Here is a 17,523-nt window from a genome sequence, read left to right on the forward strand (position 1 = left end):
CTCGGCACCCGGATGTGCGAAGGGACCTCGGGGCCGCCGGGCGGGCGCGACGCCCAGCGGCCGCCGCTGACTCACCCGCCCCTCCCGCTGCGCCTGCGCGGAGCGGCCCAGCCGCCCTGCCCCGCCCCGCCCCGCGTCGCCTCGCCTCAGCTCCGCGCCCGCGGCGGGCGAGGCCTTCCCGGGCCCGGGGGAGCGACGGGGAGGCCCCGCGCCGGACAGGCGCTTAAAACCGACTCGGCCCTAACTGCCCTCCACCGCCTCGCCTGCAGCGAGGCTGCATCCGCCCGAAGGACGCGTCGGGAGCGCCTCCTGCGGGGGGAACGGCTAATTTGCTGCTCGTAGTAAAGAGGCAATATGGACGTGCGTGTACGGCATAGGCATGTACGCTAAACGCGTTAGCACAGGTAAAAACATGTAAAGAGACGTGGTTTTATCGGTAGTAACAATATTAAAGCACACAAGCTAAAGCTGCTTGCGAGATTTTTTTGTGATAATGCTCTTCCCTACCCTTAGGTCTCCCCTAAAATGTGCTTCCCAGATCAGTGCTGGTGAAAAAAAAAAAAAAAAAATTAATTAAAAACCTGTTTCTTTCTGCAGAGAGAGAATGCCCTGCAGCTGATGCTGCTGTCAGAGGGTTGTGATGTCTTGTACCCATCCCAGCCCTGCTGTGACACCGCCTTCTGCTCTTCTCACCTACAGTCTGGCGCAGGACCATGCGTGCAATTAGTCCCACTGGCATCAGTTTACATGCTTTTTTTTAATTAAAAAAAAAAAATTGGCAATGTTTTTCCAGTATAGCTTTGTTGTTAGTTTATGCGACTCTGACAAACTGTCTCTGCCTTCCTTGCCTTCAGTTGCACGCTATGAGGAACGTGGGAGCTCACCAGAAGTTAGCTTGGCAGGGAATTTAGATAATTAATGTACACCTGAAAATCCACAAAGCATTTGATCACTGTGGAGAATTATTATGGTGCCTGTCTGTAACATACCCAATTAGATTTTGAACAAGGTTTGCTCGCACGTAACTTCTTTACCAGCCAGCTAGTCATTAGCATTGCCAATACAAGTTTTCGTAGAAGCCCAGTGGAGGCAGATTGAGTAAAATACTTGCATAAAATAATTAACACCCATCTTCCCAATAGTCCAATCACAGCCATACCAGGTGAATCAAGAGTATTGCAACAGATGCTGTATCATTAAGTAACAGATGTAGAGCAATGGAGTTAAATACTAAATTCACTGCAAGTTATAAAGTACCAAAGATGGAGTCGATTCACCAATTTTAGTTGGACTCTAGCATGCAGCTGATGTATGTTTTGCTGGCTGCTTGTAATTTTGGCAAGAGCCTAACAGTAAAAAAAAAAAAAAAAAAAAAAAGAGAAATGTGAGGTTAACAGAGTATCCTTTCTTTTCCCTGCATAAAGATATTTGAAAGAATATAAGCAGAAATTCTTGAAACATTTGTAATTCCTGAAGACTCTCTGCTATACTCTAGAAAAGGTGCTGTTATGTTACTTTTACAAGTATTTTTCTTTAGGTTTATCATTTCCTATCCAAACACAAATGGAATTACTAAACTATTTCATATACTTTTATCCAGCTAAATAATTGAATTTGCCTTATCTAGTTTTGTTGTTGTAAATATGAAACAGGAAAGAAAATAATAAAGCTGAAATACCATATACATTAATAGATACTACCAGTGTGGCAGTCAACCAATATTCACGTGATCCAAGGGCTCTGCATGAATCTTTCTATTACTGAAACCTGAGGAAGGAGACAAACAACAAGCAAAAGAGCATCAGTAGCAGCCTATTCGGTATGCGATAGCCAAGTACATAAAACAATTGATAAGGAACTACCATGTTCATGGTATGTAGCTGCAGCATCCCAAGACAAAAATCTCAAATCCTTATTTATGAGCATCACAACCAGTAGATATCACTACCAATGAATAGAGAAACACCCTAAATAATAGGGAACTGGTTATGTATTTCAGCACATCCAAACTAAATTAAACAACTTTTTGCCTGTGGCAAAGACTACTATATATAGCCATGGTGAATAGGCTGTGAGATCTTGTTTCTCACTAAGTGGCAACATTTTCATTCAATATAGTTGGAATTGCATCCTAAGGTTTAATTTTGAATAATGGTTATTCAATAGTTATTTTAAGCCCGTATTTCATGAAATCAAGCCAGTTTAAAAAAAAAAAAAAATCTCATTCACATTTACATTGCTAAACTCTGACCAACCTGATAAAAAAAAAAATTATTTATATATGTCATGCTTGTGCGGGGGCTTCTGTACCATCTGAACCTCTCGCTAGGAGATAGAGGTTGCCTCTCATTTTCTGGCAGTTTATTATACAGTGGGGCCTTTTCATCACACATCACCTCCTCCTCTGGCAATACGTTGCCTTCTGGCCAGTCCACGATCAATTCCACAATTCCTGGGTGACTAGGGTTTCCTGTTGGAGTTTGTTGTGTGATCAGCGCAACCCACTTACTCCACGTGGCATCAGTCGTCTGATGTGTAGAGGAGACCCTCCCTTTGAACATCCAGCTCAGCACCGGCAGTCGGGGTGCTAAGAGGAGCTGTGCTTCAGTACCAACCACTTCTGAGGTGGCTCGAACTCCTTCATGTACTGCCAAAACTGGGGTATAGCAGCCTCGGATCCCCGATATCCCTGACCCCAAAACCCTAGGGGCTGGCCTCAGGTCTCCCCAGGTGCTCTCTGCCAGAGACTCCAGGCAGGGCCATTCTCCTCGGCTGCAGTGTAGAGCACATTTTTAACATCTTGTCCTGCCCAGACTGGCCCAAGTGCTACTGCATGAACAAGCTCCTGTTTAATTTGTTCAAAGGCTTGTTGTTGCTCAGGGCCCCATTTAAAATTGTTCTTCTTCCAGATCACTTGATAGACAGGGCTTACAATCAGACTGTAATTTGGAATATGCATTCTACAAAAACCCACAATGCCTAAGAAAGCTCGTGTTTTCTTTTTACTAGTCAGTGGACATGTAACTGCTGTTTTGTTTTTCATATCCATCGGGATCTGACGATGTCCATCTTGCCATTTTATTCCTAAAAACTGGATCCTCTGTGCAAGTCCCTTAACCTTACTTCATTTTATAGCAAAACTGTCTTTCAGAAGGATTTGGATAATTTTCTTCCCTTTCTCAAAAACTTCTTCTGATGTGTTGCCCCATATGATGTCATCAGTGTATTGCAGGTGTTCCAGAGCTTCACCCTTTTCCAGTGCAGTCTGGATTAGTTCATGGCAAATGGTGGGGCTTTGTTTCCACCCCTGGGGCAGTCATTTCCAGGTGTACTGGACATCGCTCCAAGTGAAAACAAGCTGTGGCCAGCATTCTGCTGCCAAAGGGATTGAGAAAAACACATTAGCAATATTAATTGTGTCGTTCCACTTGGCTGCCTTTGACTCCAGTGCATACTGAAGTTCCAGCCTGTCCGGCACGGCAGCTCTCAGCAGCGGTGTGACTTCATTCAGGCCACGATAGTCTGCTGTTAGTCTCCACTCTCCATTAAACTTTTGCACTAGCCCTATGGGGCTGCTAAAGGGTGACCGAGTTTTGCTGATCACCCCTTGGCTCTCCAGTTGACAAATCAGCTTATGGATGGGAACCAGGGAGTCTTGGTGTGATATCGCCGCCACTGCACCATTGTGGTAGCAACTGGCACTTGTTGTTCTTTAACCCTCAGCAACCCCATGCAGAAGGGTCCTCAGAGAGACCAGGCAGGGTAGACGGCTGTTTAATTTCCTCCATCTCCAAGGCAGCTATACTGAAAGCCCAGCAATACCCCTTTGGGTCCTTAAAATACCCCCTCCTGAGATAGTCTATGCCAGATGCACAGAGCCTCTGGGCCAGTCACAATGGGGTGTTTCTGCCACTCATTCCCAGTTAGGCTTACTTCAGCTTCCAATACAGTTAGCTGTTGAGATGCCCCTGTCACTCCAGAAATACAGGTGGGTTCTGCCCCTTTATAACTTGATGACATTACACTGTGCACCAGTGTCCATCACAGCCTTATACTCCTGTGGGTCTGAGGTGCCGGGCCAGCAAATCCAGACAGTCCAATAAACCTGGTTGGAGGTAGGGCCCTCTAATCCTGGGCAGAGAATTCATTACTCACTTCTTGTAAAAATTACTTAGAAGTCCCTTCAAGAGGATCAGAAGTAAGATCAGCCCTTCTACTCTGGAAACTGGAGCAGCATTTTTCCAGGGAGAATCCCCTTTTGTGTTTGTTTTTCCTCTCATGTACCCACGCATCTAGGGTCAAGGTAGGTTTTCCATCCTACTTCCTCATGTCCTCTCCGTGATGACACAGGTAAAACCACAGGGCACCCCATGGTGTGTACCTTCTATATTCTCTCTTGAGCAGAAGAACACTTGCTCCTAATAGCTGAGATACTGGTCCGTACAAGTGGGAAGTAGGACTTTTCAATCGCTTTGATCAGTTTTCAGATTTTTTTGGACAGTTTTTCCACAGCTGAGACACAGGCTCATAGGGAGGAAGAGAAGTTTTCTTCATATTGCCAGAGTTGGCAAGCCATTTCATCCACCATCAGTGCCTCTTCATCCTTCCAGGTCAGTACTGCCCACGGGTTGTCATACAACGATGGTGCGCTCCATACAAACTTCTGCCACGTGGGTCGTGCATTGGACGTCATCTGGATCTCTGGGTAACTGCGTCATCCAGGTCATAACAAATCATGGCTAGCATGGCTAATTCCCTTCTCCATATGGAGACCTTTCTCCATAGTGGTCCACTTGCCTGGTTGACATGTAACATCTTCCTTGAAAGGGAACTTTTCCTTCACACTTGACAGGAGTTGCCTCAGGAGGCAAGGGCTTGTGTCCCTTTTCTGATCACCTTGTCAAAGCCCCCCTTCCCTAAAAAGGGATCCCGCTGCTTGGCTTCCCTACCTTCTAATTCCAGGCTACTAGCCCCATTGTCCCAGCATCGGAGCAGCCAGGTAGCAATGTGCTGACCTGGATAATAGCTGAAATCCTTTCGCATATCCCACAGCTTGCTCAGGGATAGGGATCAGGTGATTACCTCTGGTTCTGCCTCTTCCTCCTGTTCTTGTGATGACCCTGGTTCATCTTCATCCCTCACTAAGTGAACTAGATTTTTTTGTATATTTCTTCTGTATAGGGACACCCGATACTAGCACAGGTTGGTTCTCTGGTTCAGCTGCAATGCCTATCACCAGGGTTGGAGTAGCCGCAGTGCCTGTCACTCTGTTTTCCCTCCCTTGCCCCTGAGGGTGCTACATAATGTCGAGCAGCATTTGGTAGATACTGGCCAGGACCCAGCACAGGGCAGTAAGTTGTGCCTCTTCAGAATAGCCACAGCATTTTCCTTTCAAATATTTTGTCACTTCATCAGGGTTCTGTAGTTGTTCAGGAATGAAGTTGCAAACCATTGGCGGTGAGAAGTTCTCTAGATACCTGCCCACACTCTCCCACGTGCCATGCCACCTGTGATTATCCAGCCTCGGGGCAGATCTCTGGGTTATATTCTTAAATAATTGTTTAGCCTTATACAATATCTGGAACACATTCAGGAGACATAGCAATAGGAACATGCTGGTTTGAACATCCCAAGGATTTTCAAAATTCTCAAGAGCTATTGTAATTTGCCTGGAGGAGAAGAGGAAGGTGGAGAGATGTGTCTCCCCGCCTTGAATTGGGTCTCTGAGGAGAAAAGGTAAAAGGTGTAATTATTAATAGTTTCTGACAGATGGCTCCCGAGGTACGGAGATGACGGCAATGCTGAGTACAAATACCAGATTAGTTAGTTTCACAACCAGCAATTCCATTGTATCATAAGCCAGCGTTACAAAGTACAACACGATAACATTAGCCCAGTTCCCACAGGTGATAAATGGCACAACAGGGAGCATATACGCTAAGGTATTACATAATTCAACTTTAAGAACAAGCACACTGACTTTGAGAGCAAATAAATCAACATTGTGACCAGCAACTATTGAACTAATATAATGAATGCTTACAATAAATTTGTAAAGCATTCCAGTCAGATTTATCGTTATCTCAACCCACTGGGGTCCACGTTGGGTGCCAAAAAGGACAGTTGTGGTTTAACCCCAGCCAGCAACTAAGCACCACGCAGCTGCTTGCTCACTCCCCCCCCCCAGTGGGATGGGGAAAAGAATCGGAAAAAAGTAAAACTCATGAGATAAAGACACTTTAATAGGACAAAAAAAAAGATAATTTTATTAAATTAAATAATAGAATTGGAATATTAAAAAAAGTGATGCACAATGCAATTGCTCACCAGTTACCAACTGATGCCCAGTTAGTCCTCAAGCAGCAATCTGCACACCACCCCACCCCCCCCCCACCCAACTCCCCCCAGTTTATATACTGGGCATGACATCACATGGTATGGAACATTCCTTTGGTCAGTTTGGGTCGGCTGCCCTGGCTGTGTCCCCTCCCAGTTTCTTGTGCCCCTCCAGCATTCTTGCTGGCTGGGCATCAGAAGCTGAAAAATCCTTGACTTAGTCTGAACACTACTGAGCAACAACTGAAAACATCAGTGTGTTATCAACATTCTTCTCATCCTAAATCCAAAACACAGCACTATACCAGCTACTAGGAAGAAAATTTACTCCATCCCAGCTGAAACCAGGACAATGAAAAAGGATGTAGTACAAAGCCAATTGGAATGTTTTTAAATCTGAAATTCATTAAAGATTTCAAGTTCATACAGTGGAGGAGACTTACAATGTTCCCAGATCAGCAGCAAGAGCTGAGGTAATGACTTAATATTAGTTTAAATTACTCTTTGCAATTCTCTTAACATCCTGCTTTGTATGTCTTCCATACAGCATGGCAAGGTTTTTAAAAGGGGAAGACTGTTTTGATTTTGTACCTTTTATGATCCTACACATATATTGTTAACACCAAGCAAATACATACTGAGAGTTCCAAAAAAAAAAAGTATGAATATATGAAGTGTCCAGTGATCCCAAACGGCCTTTAGGTTTTTCAGGTAAAATATTTAAATTAACAGAAAAAGAGAAAACATTTCATGGCAGGCAGGTGCATGAGGGGAACGACTCTTCCAAAGCACAAAATGGTGAATCTACAGAAGTCTGCATAACACCGAGTCACACAGGTCTGTAAACTTATTTCATGGTCACTAGGTCAAAGATCAACATAGACTAGAAGTAAATACCTTTCATTTCCAGCACGTGGATAAGCTTTTCCCATTATTCACATGCAGTTCATTCACCTGAACACCAGCAGTGTCATCTCCAGTTTCTTGAACTGCAGGCAGCAGTGTTCAACCAGCCCTTTCGACTCCAGCAGCAGCCAAGCAGCTAGTGACCTCCTGCTGCTGCTGGAGCCGCTCGCAGTCCTCATGGCACAGGCTGGCAACCCCATTCTTTCCTCAGGAACACGGGTGACGCGTGCCAGGTCTTCTGGGAGGCTACACTGACATCAGTAGTGCAGAACTGGTTGAAATAGGAGTACAATAAAGCAGAGGGAGGGAATTCCAGAAGAGAGAAAGGGTTTCACAAGAGCAAACAACAGGAGATAGGGCAGGTAAAGAAAGGAAATATCAGGATAGGAGAAAGATGGGATAAACTTTGAGAGCTAGAGGTTGACAGCAGACAGAGGCAGAGATCATCCGGCCCTTTATTTAGTGCTCAAAAGACCTGAGGACACTACATGTTGTCTCCATGGTTTTGAAGCCCTCCATCACCATGTGCACGCGGTACACACAGGACAACTTGGCAGTAGTGCAGCCCCCATACCAGTCAGGCCCTGCATCCCTGACAGACTGGAGCCCATTAGGAGCGAGCCTAGAGCAGACCTTCCAGTTTGGCTTCACAGTAAATGAGAACAATCAGGATTCGCTTAAAAAAAAAAAAAAAACAGTATGCCTCTGATTTAACATGGTAATGCAGGCACTCCTTTTAGCTACCCAATACTCTTTTTTCCTAAAGGGAAGCATTCCATTTTTAAAGAACTTGCTCTCCCACTGGAGAGTCGCTTGCCTATCTCAACAAAAATCAATGAGAGTTATACTGGGACATACGCAGCTACAATCAAGCTAGGGAAAAGGGAAAGATTGATACAGCATACATTCAGAAATGTGTGCTTCATGGTCATGCAGGAAAAAGATGAAAATACTAATGTTCCTGGATCAATAATCCTACACATGTAGGAAAGACTTCAATTGTAAAGTAGCAACATCCTAAGCAAAAAGGAATCAGGATTCTGCTATGTCGTGGTTTAACCCCAGACAACAACTAAGCACCACGCAGCCGCTCACTCACTCCCCCCCATCCAGTGGGATGGGGGAGAAAATCGGGAAAAAAGAAGTAAGACTCCAGGGTTGAGATAAGAACGGTTTAATAGAACAGAAAAGAAGAAACTAGTAATGATAATTATAACACTAATAAAATGACAACAGCAATAATAAAAGGATTGGAATGTACAAATGATGCGCAGGGCAATTGCTCACCACCCGCCGACAGACACACCGCCAGTCCCCAAGCGGCAATTCCCCGCCCCCACTCCCAGTTCCTATACTGGACATGACATCCCATGGTCTGGAATACACCGTTGGCCAGTTTGGGTCAGGTGCCTTGGTTGTGTCCTGTGCCAACTTCTTGTGCCCTGGCTGGGCATGAGAAGCTGGAAAATCCTTGACTATAGTCTAAACACTACTGAGCAACAACTGAAGACATCAGTGTGTTATCAACATTCTTCACATACTGAACTCAAAACATAGCACTGTACCAGCTACTAGGAAGACAGTTAACTATCCCAGCTGAAACCAGGACATGCTAACATAATTACCGTGCTTTATGGCTACAAGGATTTGACAATAAACATTTTAAGATCTTTATTATGGGATGCTCTCACAGATCATAGGGTCTTCTAGCTTCGCAATAAAAACAACAAATATTTGGGCTTGTGAGTAGTTACTGCTTTAAAGAAATCTTAACCATAAATCTGGTTTTCTTTTGATCTCCTTTCTAATGCACAAGTCAGATACTTGCAAAGTACAATAGATCGTGAAGAAACATTATTCTCCCAAGAAATGTAAAGGGAAAAAGACTCTCCGGCAGCCAAGAGACACATGAGGAGCACATTAAATTACTAAAATGTTTTGCTTCATAGTTGCAAACCAGCCACTAGAGGTCAGTGGTTTGGAATAAGTTTAGCACATGAAAGAAGAATTCCATTTCATTTCAAATGACCATATCACATTGTCAAACAAGCTTTCCAGCCTTTGAGTAAGGAAGAACTGTTACGGTTAGCAACACTTATCTTCATCCTAAAGCAGAAAGCTAGTTTAAAATTCTTAAACACGATATTAGGTACATAATACATAACATAGTGAAACAACTACTCCTATTCTCTACAGTAATTTGCAGACATGCATAGGAACATAGGATTGGAGGAAGCTTCCTGCATCATCAGGTCTAGTCTCCTGCCACTCCACCTGTCCTCCAATCTCTTACATAAACAAAACAAGGACCAGCTTAAAAGCAGCTTGAGTCTTTTGCTTGTAAGAAAAAAAAATTTATTGCAAGAATGTGAAATAAGTTTGACTAGTACTTTTGAAGTGTATAAAGGCAGTATATTAGAAGCACCTATGCAGTGCAAGAATCTTTATTTACAAGCTATCTCCCTTACAAATGTAACACTCTGCAAAGAGAGAAGGCTGGCAGGGGGCAGAAAGAGGTTCTTTAATCATAAAGAGCAAAGTGTATTAACATATCCAAATAGCAAAGAACCCTCCAAATATTACCTTTTATTTAGTCATTTATCTGCTGCTTGAAGTAAGCATAAAGACCATCACCCACAGTACAAACATTGATGCAACCAAATGTCTTGCTTACCTCTGCCCCAGAGTGATGTTAAAAAAATTGAGAGAATTAAAAATGTGAATAGAACCACTGGATGCTCAAACACATGCTGAACCAATGCTTCATGCTCTAACTGTAGTTTCTAAGGTTTCAGTATTTCTCTGTATTACAGTTATACAACTGATAAAATGCCAGTGGACACATGAGAATTCAGAAAGTCAACTTCAGATTTCCATTTACCATTAAAAAAAACTTGCTAATAACAGCTATGATTTAAACTTTATCACTAAAAGGATTCACAATGGTTTTTGTTGCACTTTAGTCAGAACCTAACAGAAGTTGCTATAGCAGAATATGTTGAAAGGGATTGTAATAGGCAAACGTGTCATCTCAAAATACTGTTTGGTCAGATTTTCTAGATTAAAAAATAAATACAAAAAATTGAAAATGCTAAGGTACAACTATGTTCTATATGTGCCTTCGCACACAGAAGCAAACATACATCAGGACAAAACTCCATGCAGTTGCACTTGTATCTTCCCCTAGACTGCCAGTGTAAAAATGTAGCAAAGCAACATGGAAAGAGAAAAGCTTAAAAAAAAAAGCCAAGAGCAATATAGACCATCGTATTTATTTCTCTACTTTTCCACTACAGGAGCTTCAAACATAATGGACAAGAACACAATTCCATTGCAGCTGTTTTCCATTTTAAGTAAACCAAGATCAGCCTGTCAGCTCTTGTGCAATGTGGCAGCATCCAAACATGCTATTCCAATAGTATTTTCATAAAGACTAAGTTGGAAATAATTTACAGCTAGAAAACTTAAGTACTGTCCAAAGTATACTGATGGCATGAAACCATGAATGGTGAATTGGGGTTTGTGAAAGCAACAGAGCACCCAGTAGGATTTCCATACCTCTTTTTGTCATGGAGCTAAACTATTCTGCATTCTCATTATTTTTCTCCCCATTCTTCTTCCTTCTACTACATTTCTATCTTTGTGAAAACTATAGTTGACATCGCTTTAACCTTTGCAGATAATCTAGCCCTGCACTTCTACCATTTCTCATTTTCAGCTTAATTTTCCTGTGAAATATCTCAACCAACTGACACACCATCTTTACCCAACACACTCTAGCTCTTCACATTGGCAAAGGTGCATAAATTAACATTCATAGGAATACACAGAGCAAATGAAAATACCATGATCTGCACTTGCTCTTAAGGAAACCAGTTTCCTCACCCCAGGCAGGAGTCTGGACTGCTGCAACACTTCACTCATCACCTCACAAGCAAGGTATCCTGGTCAGGCACATGGAAACTGGGATAAAGGAAGATGAACTCAAATCAATCATTGCTTTAAGAACCAAGTCTTTCATGGCTCCTCAGAAAGCAATCCACACTACTGCTTCAACAAAACTGCAGCTGTATAGTGGTAGCCAGCTGTGGTAGAATAAAGCCTATCTGGTTGGAATTGGGGTTAAAGAGAAGTCAGCTATTTAACATGCCATCACAAATGAGCTAGGCCTAGCCCACAAGAAGAGGGTAATGTAGGGTCACATTATTAACACTGGTTTATAATTTTGCTTACTAGTTGCAGAACAAATTATTATTATGCTGATATAAATTCCAAATAATCAAGTGCTAGCTATGACTCCTTTTCAGTTCAGCAGTGGCATTTACTAAGGCAGTGGGACATAATCATAGTCACAAAGTAACCTATTTTAAGATTAAAGGGACAGGACTCCTGCCAAAACACAGGTGTACAGTCAACTTTATTAATACCTGCACTGAAAATATGGTAGTAAACTGAGCACATAGGTAAATTTTTTTCACAGGACTTGGTGTTACCTATACCAGGTGTAAAACAGAATAGCTCCAATGACTTAAGACAGGGATAAACTTTTCTTGGTTTTGATATACGGCTTAATCTTCCTTTTTCTCTAGAAAAAGCAAATGAGAAACTAAAGTAGCTCACTACATCTTGCACTATTCTAAACACAAAATAACCAAGACAAAAAAACATAACACCCTACACACAGCTAGAACACTTAACATGCAAAGCTGTTGGTCAGTAACTCAAACTCAGAGATTTGAACAAGTGCTGTTTTGCAACGCAATATTGGTAATATTTTAAATCCAGAAAAAAAACTACACAATTTGATTTCAAGAACATCAACAAAACCATAGCTGTATCAATACAGAAAACAATTTAATTTGTTTTGAAATAAATATTTGACATACAAAGCACATACAGTGAAAAAGGGTCACAATAAATTACAAATGGAGATACTTGCTCGTTCACTGAGAAAAACCCTTGGTATTTCCAATTTCATACCATCAGATTTATCATTCTTGCTGATTTAAGCACAGCACTAAACAAATATGGATCCCAGTGCTTTCTTCACAGGTACTGGCATGGATAATTTACTGCAGTGATCCAATTTGAAAATCAGTAGGGACCAGTAAATCGCTGCATAAAAGAAAGAGCGAATGAGGTGCTTTTTCCTTAGTGTCAGCAGCCTGTGATTATTATGTTTATTAGATTTTCTTGAAAGGGCTTCACATTTTCTCAAATATGCAGGAGAACTGTATTTCCCCTCTGAGCCCTTACATTAGCATTTTGTGCCTCAGTCCTTGAATACAAGCAAAAGATGAATTTTTCAATTCATTTTAGAAGTTTGTACCATCTGGATGGCACAGAACCAGGCAATGAAACTCCCTTACCTGCACAATATCTGCTATTAGCACAGAGCTAGCTTCTGCAGAAAAATTAGTAAGTAATGCTGACATTTTATGAGAAAGATATTTTTGAATCCACATTTAAGATTAAATTCAATTACATTATCCATACTGATAATGCATCTTTGATATAAAGGATTGCTTAAGGGTCTACCCTTAAAAGGCAATTTAAAACAGCAAGGTCTGACTCTTCCTATGATTTTAAGATAATTGTAACACAATAAAAGTTACAGTACAAAGATAAACTAACCACTTTCAGTATATATAGTTTAACCACAAATACTTGCACTGCAGCAATTAAAAATTATAGACAATTACAACAGATCAGCATACATGCTAGATGTTAGTAGGCTAAGTGCTTGCAATCTTACTCTATTGCATTATTTTTCCTCACCAGAAAGATGACAATACCAGGGGCTATACCTAGCTCTTGCAAATGAGAATCAATTTTTGACACTGTTTAAAAGAACATGCTGTTCTAGCTCAATGGTCTTCGCTACCCTTACTCCGAGCACCGTAAGGTACAGTACTTTTTGAAACTGTGTAAGCAGCAGTTATTATCATTTTGGAAACAGGACCAAGAAGTCATATGTGGTGTAGAAACAAATCGCAGTTCCCCTGGATGTTTGTCCAACTCTTTTCTATTTCCTGCTCTGCCAGAGCTCTTACATCACCTCAGGCAAGTGGTCTTTCCCTCCATGCCTCAGTTCCTGTCTGTAAAATGGGCAGGAACTGTACTTCCTTAATTAAAAAGGGATCTGCACAGCAAATGTTGCAATACCAGTGCCTAATGATAAAAAGGTCCAACACAGACTGTACAAAATCACCAGCTACATTATTTGTTTGGAACAGTACTATCACATATATAGTTAGCAGCTCAAAAACTGTTGGAATAGTGGCTCATAACTATAATATACTAAAAAAAAATCCTTAAAACATGTAACTTAAAATATTGACAGATATTGCTCCCCTTGAACATCCACCAGAGAAGAGCGCAAAACATAAAACTGACAGGACAAAAATGACAATAAAAGTATAAAGACAATAAAGGAACGGATGGATGCATTAGTGAATTACTGTGTGTGTAAGAAACCTCAACTAGCATTAGCTACTCCAACAGACCCAGTGGGTCCTGACACTTTATTTATCTACAGGTGAGAACAGACCAGTCTTACACTGGAGCATCACTTCTACAGCAAGCTTGTGGACAGCAAGGGGTAGGTCTACCCACAGAATCTGTGCAACAGCACTTCAGCTTATGAAAGCTAAGATGATGAAAACAATCACCACTGTGATGTATACCAGTGGAAACAATTACCACATTAGGTAGACAACCTTTCAGCAGGACAAAGACTCTTCTGCTTCACATTTGGGGTTGGCAGGTGTTTTACGGACTGCTGCAAAAATTCTCTACTACCACAGACTTCTGTTACAGCCTCTGCATCACCACTAGCTGTTGACAGTGCAGCAACATGAACATACAGTTATTTTCACCAGAAAAATCTCAGGCTATCAGGACACAACCAGCATTTCATGTGTTTGTTAGTATAGAAACAGTCACAAACTGTGGTAAGGAGGCAGGCACAAGGACAAAATGTTTTTGCTAGCATTGAGGAAACTCAGTGTTATCACTTAGGCAACCTAAAGGCTGCAGTAAAAAAAAGTTGATGCAGAGTACAGGTTAGTTGCCTTATTTATTTGGCTTCGAAGTTATCCTTACCCCATTGTTCCATGTTTTTTTGGCACATCAGAGAGGCAAGTTTTACCAGGCCACAAGTCATTTGTCAAGCAACTCCTTGCAAATCCAAGAATATACTACTAGCCAAATCAAATCAAATCCTGTTTATGAAACATCTTCCTCCTCTTGATCTATTTTTAAGACTTAATAGAAGGAGTTAACAAGAAATTCAGTATCAACATAAAAGCTCTACTTCATGGCACTATCTTCCAACTCCCTACTTACTGACATCTCACTCACTCCTTTTGATCTTCCTCATCCATTCACAGAGTTGGATCTCAAGACAGCATCCTTCAGTTACAGTTGAAATACATCAGATCCAATTTAGACTTGTCTCTAATTTAGTAACAGCATACAATTAAGGGAACAGTAGACTGCACCCATAACAGCAGTCTTAGGCCACAAAAATTTTCTCAGAAGTAATATGTTATTTTGCTTACAGTAATTACACAAGTATTTATTTGCCTTCTACTCCCAGTATGCAAGATGAATTTAGATGACCAAATTAAATATTAAATCACAGTGGTGCAAAGAGCTGAACAGAATCTGATATCACCACTTGAAAAATACACCATGTAACAGGAAAGAGGGTCTAGAATAGTGCTGAAGAATTGAACAGGTTGTAAGTAGATCTAGATTTCTCCTCTGATTAGATAACTGTTGTTGCAGTGCTCATTCTTGGGTTAAATTTTGAAGGAAAGGGTCATAAATTTTTGCACTTTAGAAAGCAAAGATTACCTAAAAAACAATTTAGAAATGCACAAGACATTATGTCCCAATTCACAAGCAGCAGTGGGATATAAGAACATGCACACATACACACAGGACAGCATTCTGCTCAACTTCCAGGTTCAAGCATCAGTATGTTCTGTTAGAGAGAAAATAAGCTTGAAGAGCCTAGCAAATTACATTTAACACTCCTTTTATTGCAGTAGAAATTTTAGTTTTTATAAAATCCTCAAATTACAGGATATACATATAGTGAATCTCATTGCAAGTCTTTAGCAGCTGTATAGCATTACTGCATGCAGTTGCTTCTGCAGTGTGGAAGTGTTCTATAAATAGCTAATCATGTTCAGAGAGCTAGACTAGTAGTCAAATATCGTATTGAATTACCAATTGGTCATAAGTACCAAGAGGTTGAGCAAAAAATGAATTAAGTTTATAAATACATGGCTCTGATCTAACAAACTAACACAACTGGCAAGTCTGAATGATATCCACATCACAGACAAGATAACTCAATAGTTACAGGAAAATACTTTGCTTCAAGACTGTTTTCAAAAGTGTTTCACGTAAGATTTCTCTGACCAAGGAAGAATAGTTAAGTACAATGCTACAGAAGTTTACAAAAGGCCAATGAAACCCATTTAATTTTATGCAATTAGAATACTAACATTAACCACAGAAGATTATGCAAATAGTTTGCCCTGAATTTACGGAAAGAAGTTGTGTTCAGACAGATAATATTCTTTTTCCACGACCTACCTTTCAGCTGCTGGGTGAATGCATAATCAGCACTCAATTTAATATTCACTTCTGTAGTCATGACACTAGCTTCAGATCAGTCAGAAGGATTTATGCCAAAAAATCCTACACCCATTTGTTTCAGAAGCTGCTTAAACAGGTGCAATCCTTTATGCAAATTTCCCATCACAATGAGAGTCTCAGAAACTGGAATAAGAATTTATATAGAGCTAGCTACAGATTAATTTTCTAAAAAGCTGACATGCTTGAATTACTGCAGTCTCACATTTATGTGGACACAAGAACAAATCTGCAATGATTCTACAAAAGTTACTTCGTTTACATTGATTAGTTCACTTAAGAGGTGGTTAAAAGTTTAAGCATTGCATCTTTGTCTGAAAAGCCTACAGGTCAGCAATTTGGCTTGGTAAAACATCTTGTTATGACAAGACAACTGCACAGAGTTTTCCATGATCAGAGTCTTGAGATTTCTTCCAACAACATAATGTAAGACTATGTCACAAGGTAGAAACTTGGAAGAGTTCTTTTTAAATAGTATTAATAAAAATAGCTTCTCCTTGAGAAAAGGTGTTAACTATGTCAGCTTGATTGAATTTAACAAAAGGGATCAAAATCTAAGTGGGCCATATTTTTACATTGAGTATAGTAATTTAGACAAAATGGTTCTACAGATACATTTAGTAAGCAGGAGAACACTGTCCAAAGTGTACTGCATAGGTATGTGTACCAATTGCTATCCACTAGAGACATCCTACAGTAGCTATAGTTCCAACTAACTTAAACCTACTGAGCACAGACTTCTTAAAGTTTTAATCAACCTCAAACAGTCCTCGATTCCTAAAAAACCAATTCTGTATGACTGGGCATGTTTTGGATAGGATGCAGCTACTTTTTTTTTTCCACCAATTAGCAATACAGCACAGTAATTTTAAGTTTCCATGACTTGCTTTTGATATGCTAAATTTCATATTATCTCCAAGAAAAGCATATACACATTTTTATACAGCCTGGAGTGAGATCACTGTAAAACCAGGAATTTATAGTCATCAGCAGAAGTGCCAGCTGCTCATAATGTTCACAAAACACAAGTGCCTGAAATTTGGCTATGCAACAGTTGGTGCCAATCTGCTTATAAAGGAAATGCTGCTGAGGCATAGTCTTCTTACAAAAACAGGGCATGAGGGCTTCATTATTAAATGTTCAACAACAATCCTCAGCTCAGTGAAGAGAGTCCTGAAAAATCAGATTTAAAGAGAGTTTTAAAATCCTACAGCACTTATCAGAAGTAAATATCATCTAAATCTATCTTTTTCATTCACTTCTTTTCTCAACACCCCACACACACTCTACTTAACAAGTTCTTTAGATCAACTCAGTGTTGCAGTATCTTGCAAGAGCTTCAGAACTCTCGTCCTTTAAACATCAACATTTTAATTAACTTTAGTCAGCAGCTTTCAGCTGAGGACAGATATAAAGACAGCAGAAAAATTCCACTTCCAAGAAAAAAACCCACACTATAAAAAAAAAGGAAGAGTAATGCTTTATCAGAAATAGTGTAAGGACTTGGGAGGTAATTGTGTGTTTGCACTCTTTCATGTCAGAATGCAAGAACCCTGCACTCTAGAAGCAACTATGAGAAGACAGACATGAGAAATAAAACCCACACCACCC

The 17,523-nt window shown here is 40.7% G+C and overlaps 1 protein-coding gene across 5 annotated transcripts in view; it reads right to left on the reverse strand.

Annotated features, from left to right (window-relative positions):
- Nucleotides 1-12,075: 12,075 nt before the first annotated feature.
- Nucleotides 12,076-17,523, reverse strand: part of TMEM33 (transmembrane protein 33) — a 185,775-nt gene continuing 180,327 nt past the window's right edge. For all 5 annotated transcript variants that reach the window (XM_049834765.1, XM_049834740.1, XM_049834750.1 and 2 more), the window contains one exon: nucleotides 12,076-17,085. In XM_049834765.1, coding sequence (XP_049690722.1) covers nucleotides 16,956-17,085 — 130 coding nt within the window. In that variant the 3' untranslated portion in view covers nucleotides 12,076-16,955. The remainder of the gene's footprint in view (nucleotides 17,086-17,523) is intronic.

Source organism: Accipiter gentilis, chromosome 3, assembly GCF_929443795.1.
Source record: "Accipiter gentilis chromosome 3, bAccGen1.1, whole genome shotgun sequence".
Classification (NCBI taxonomy): Eukaryota; Metazoa; Chordata; class Aves; order Accipitriformes; family Accipitridae; genus Astur; species Astur gentilis.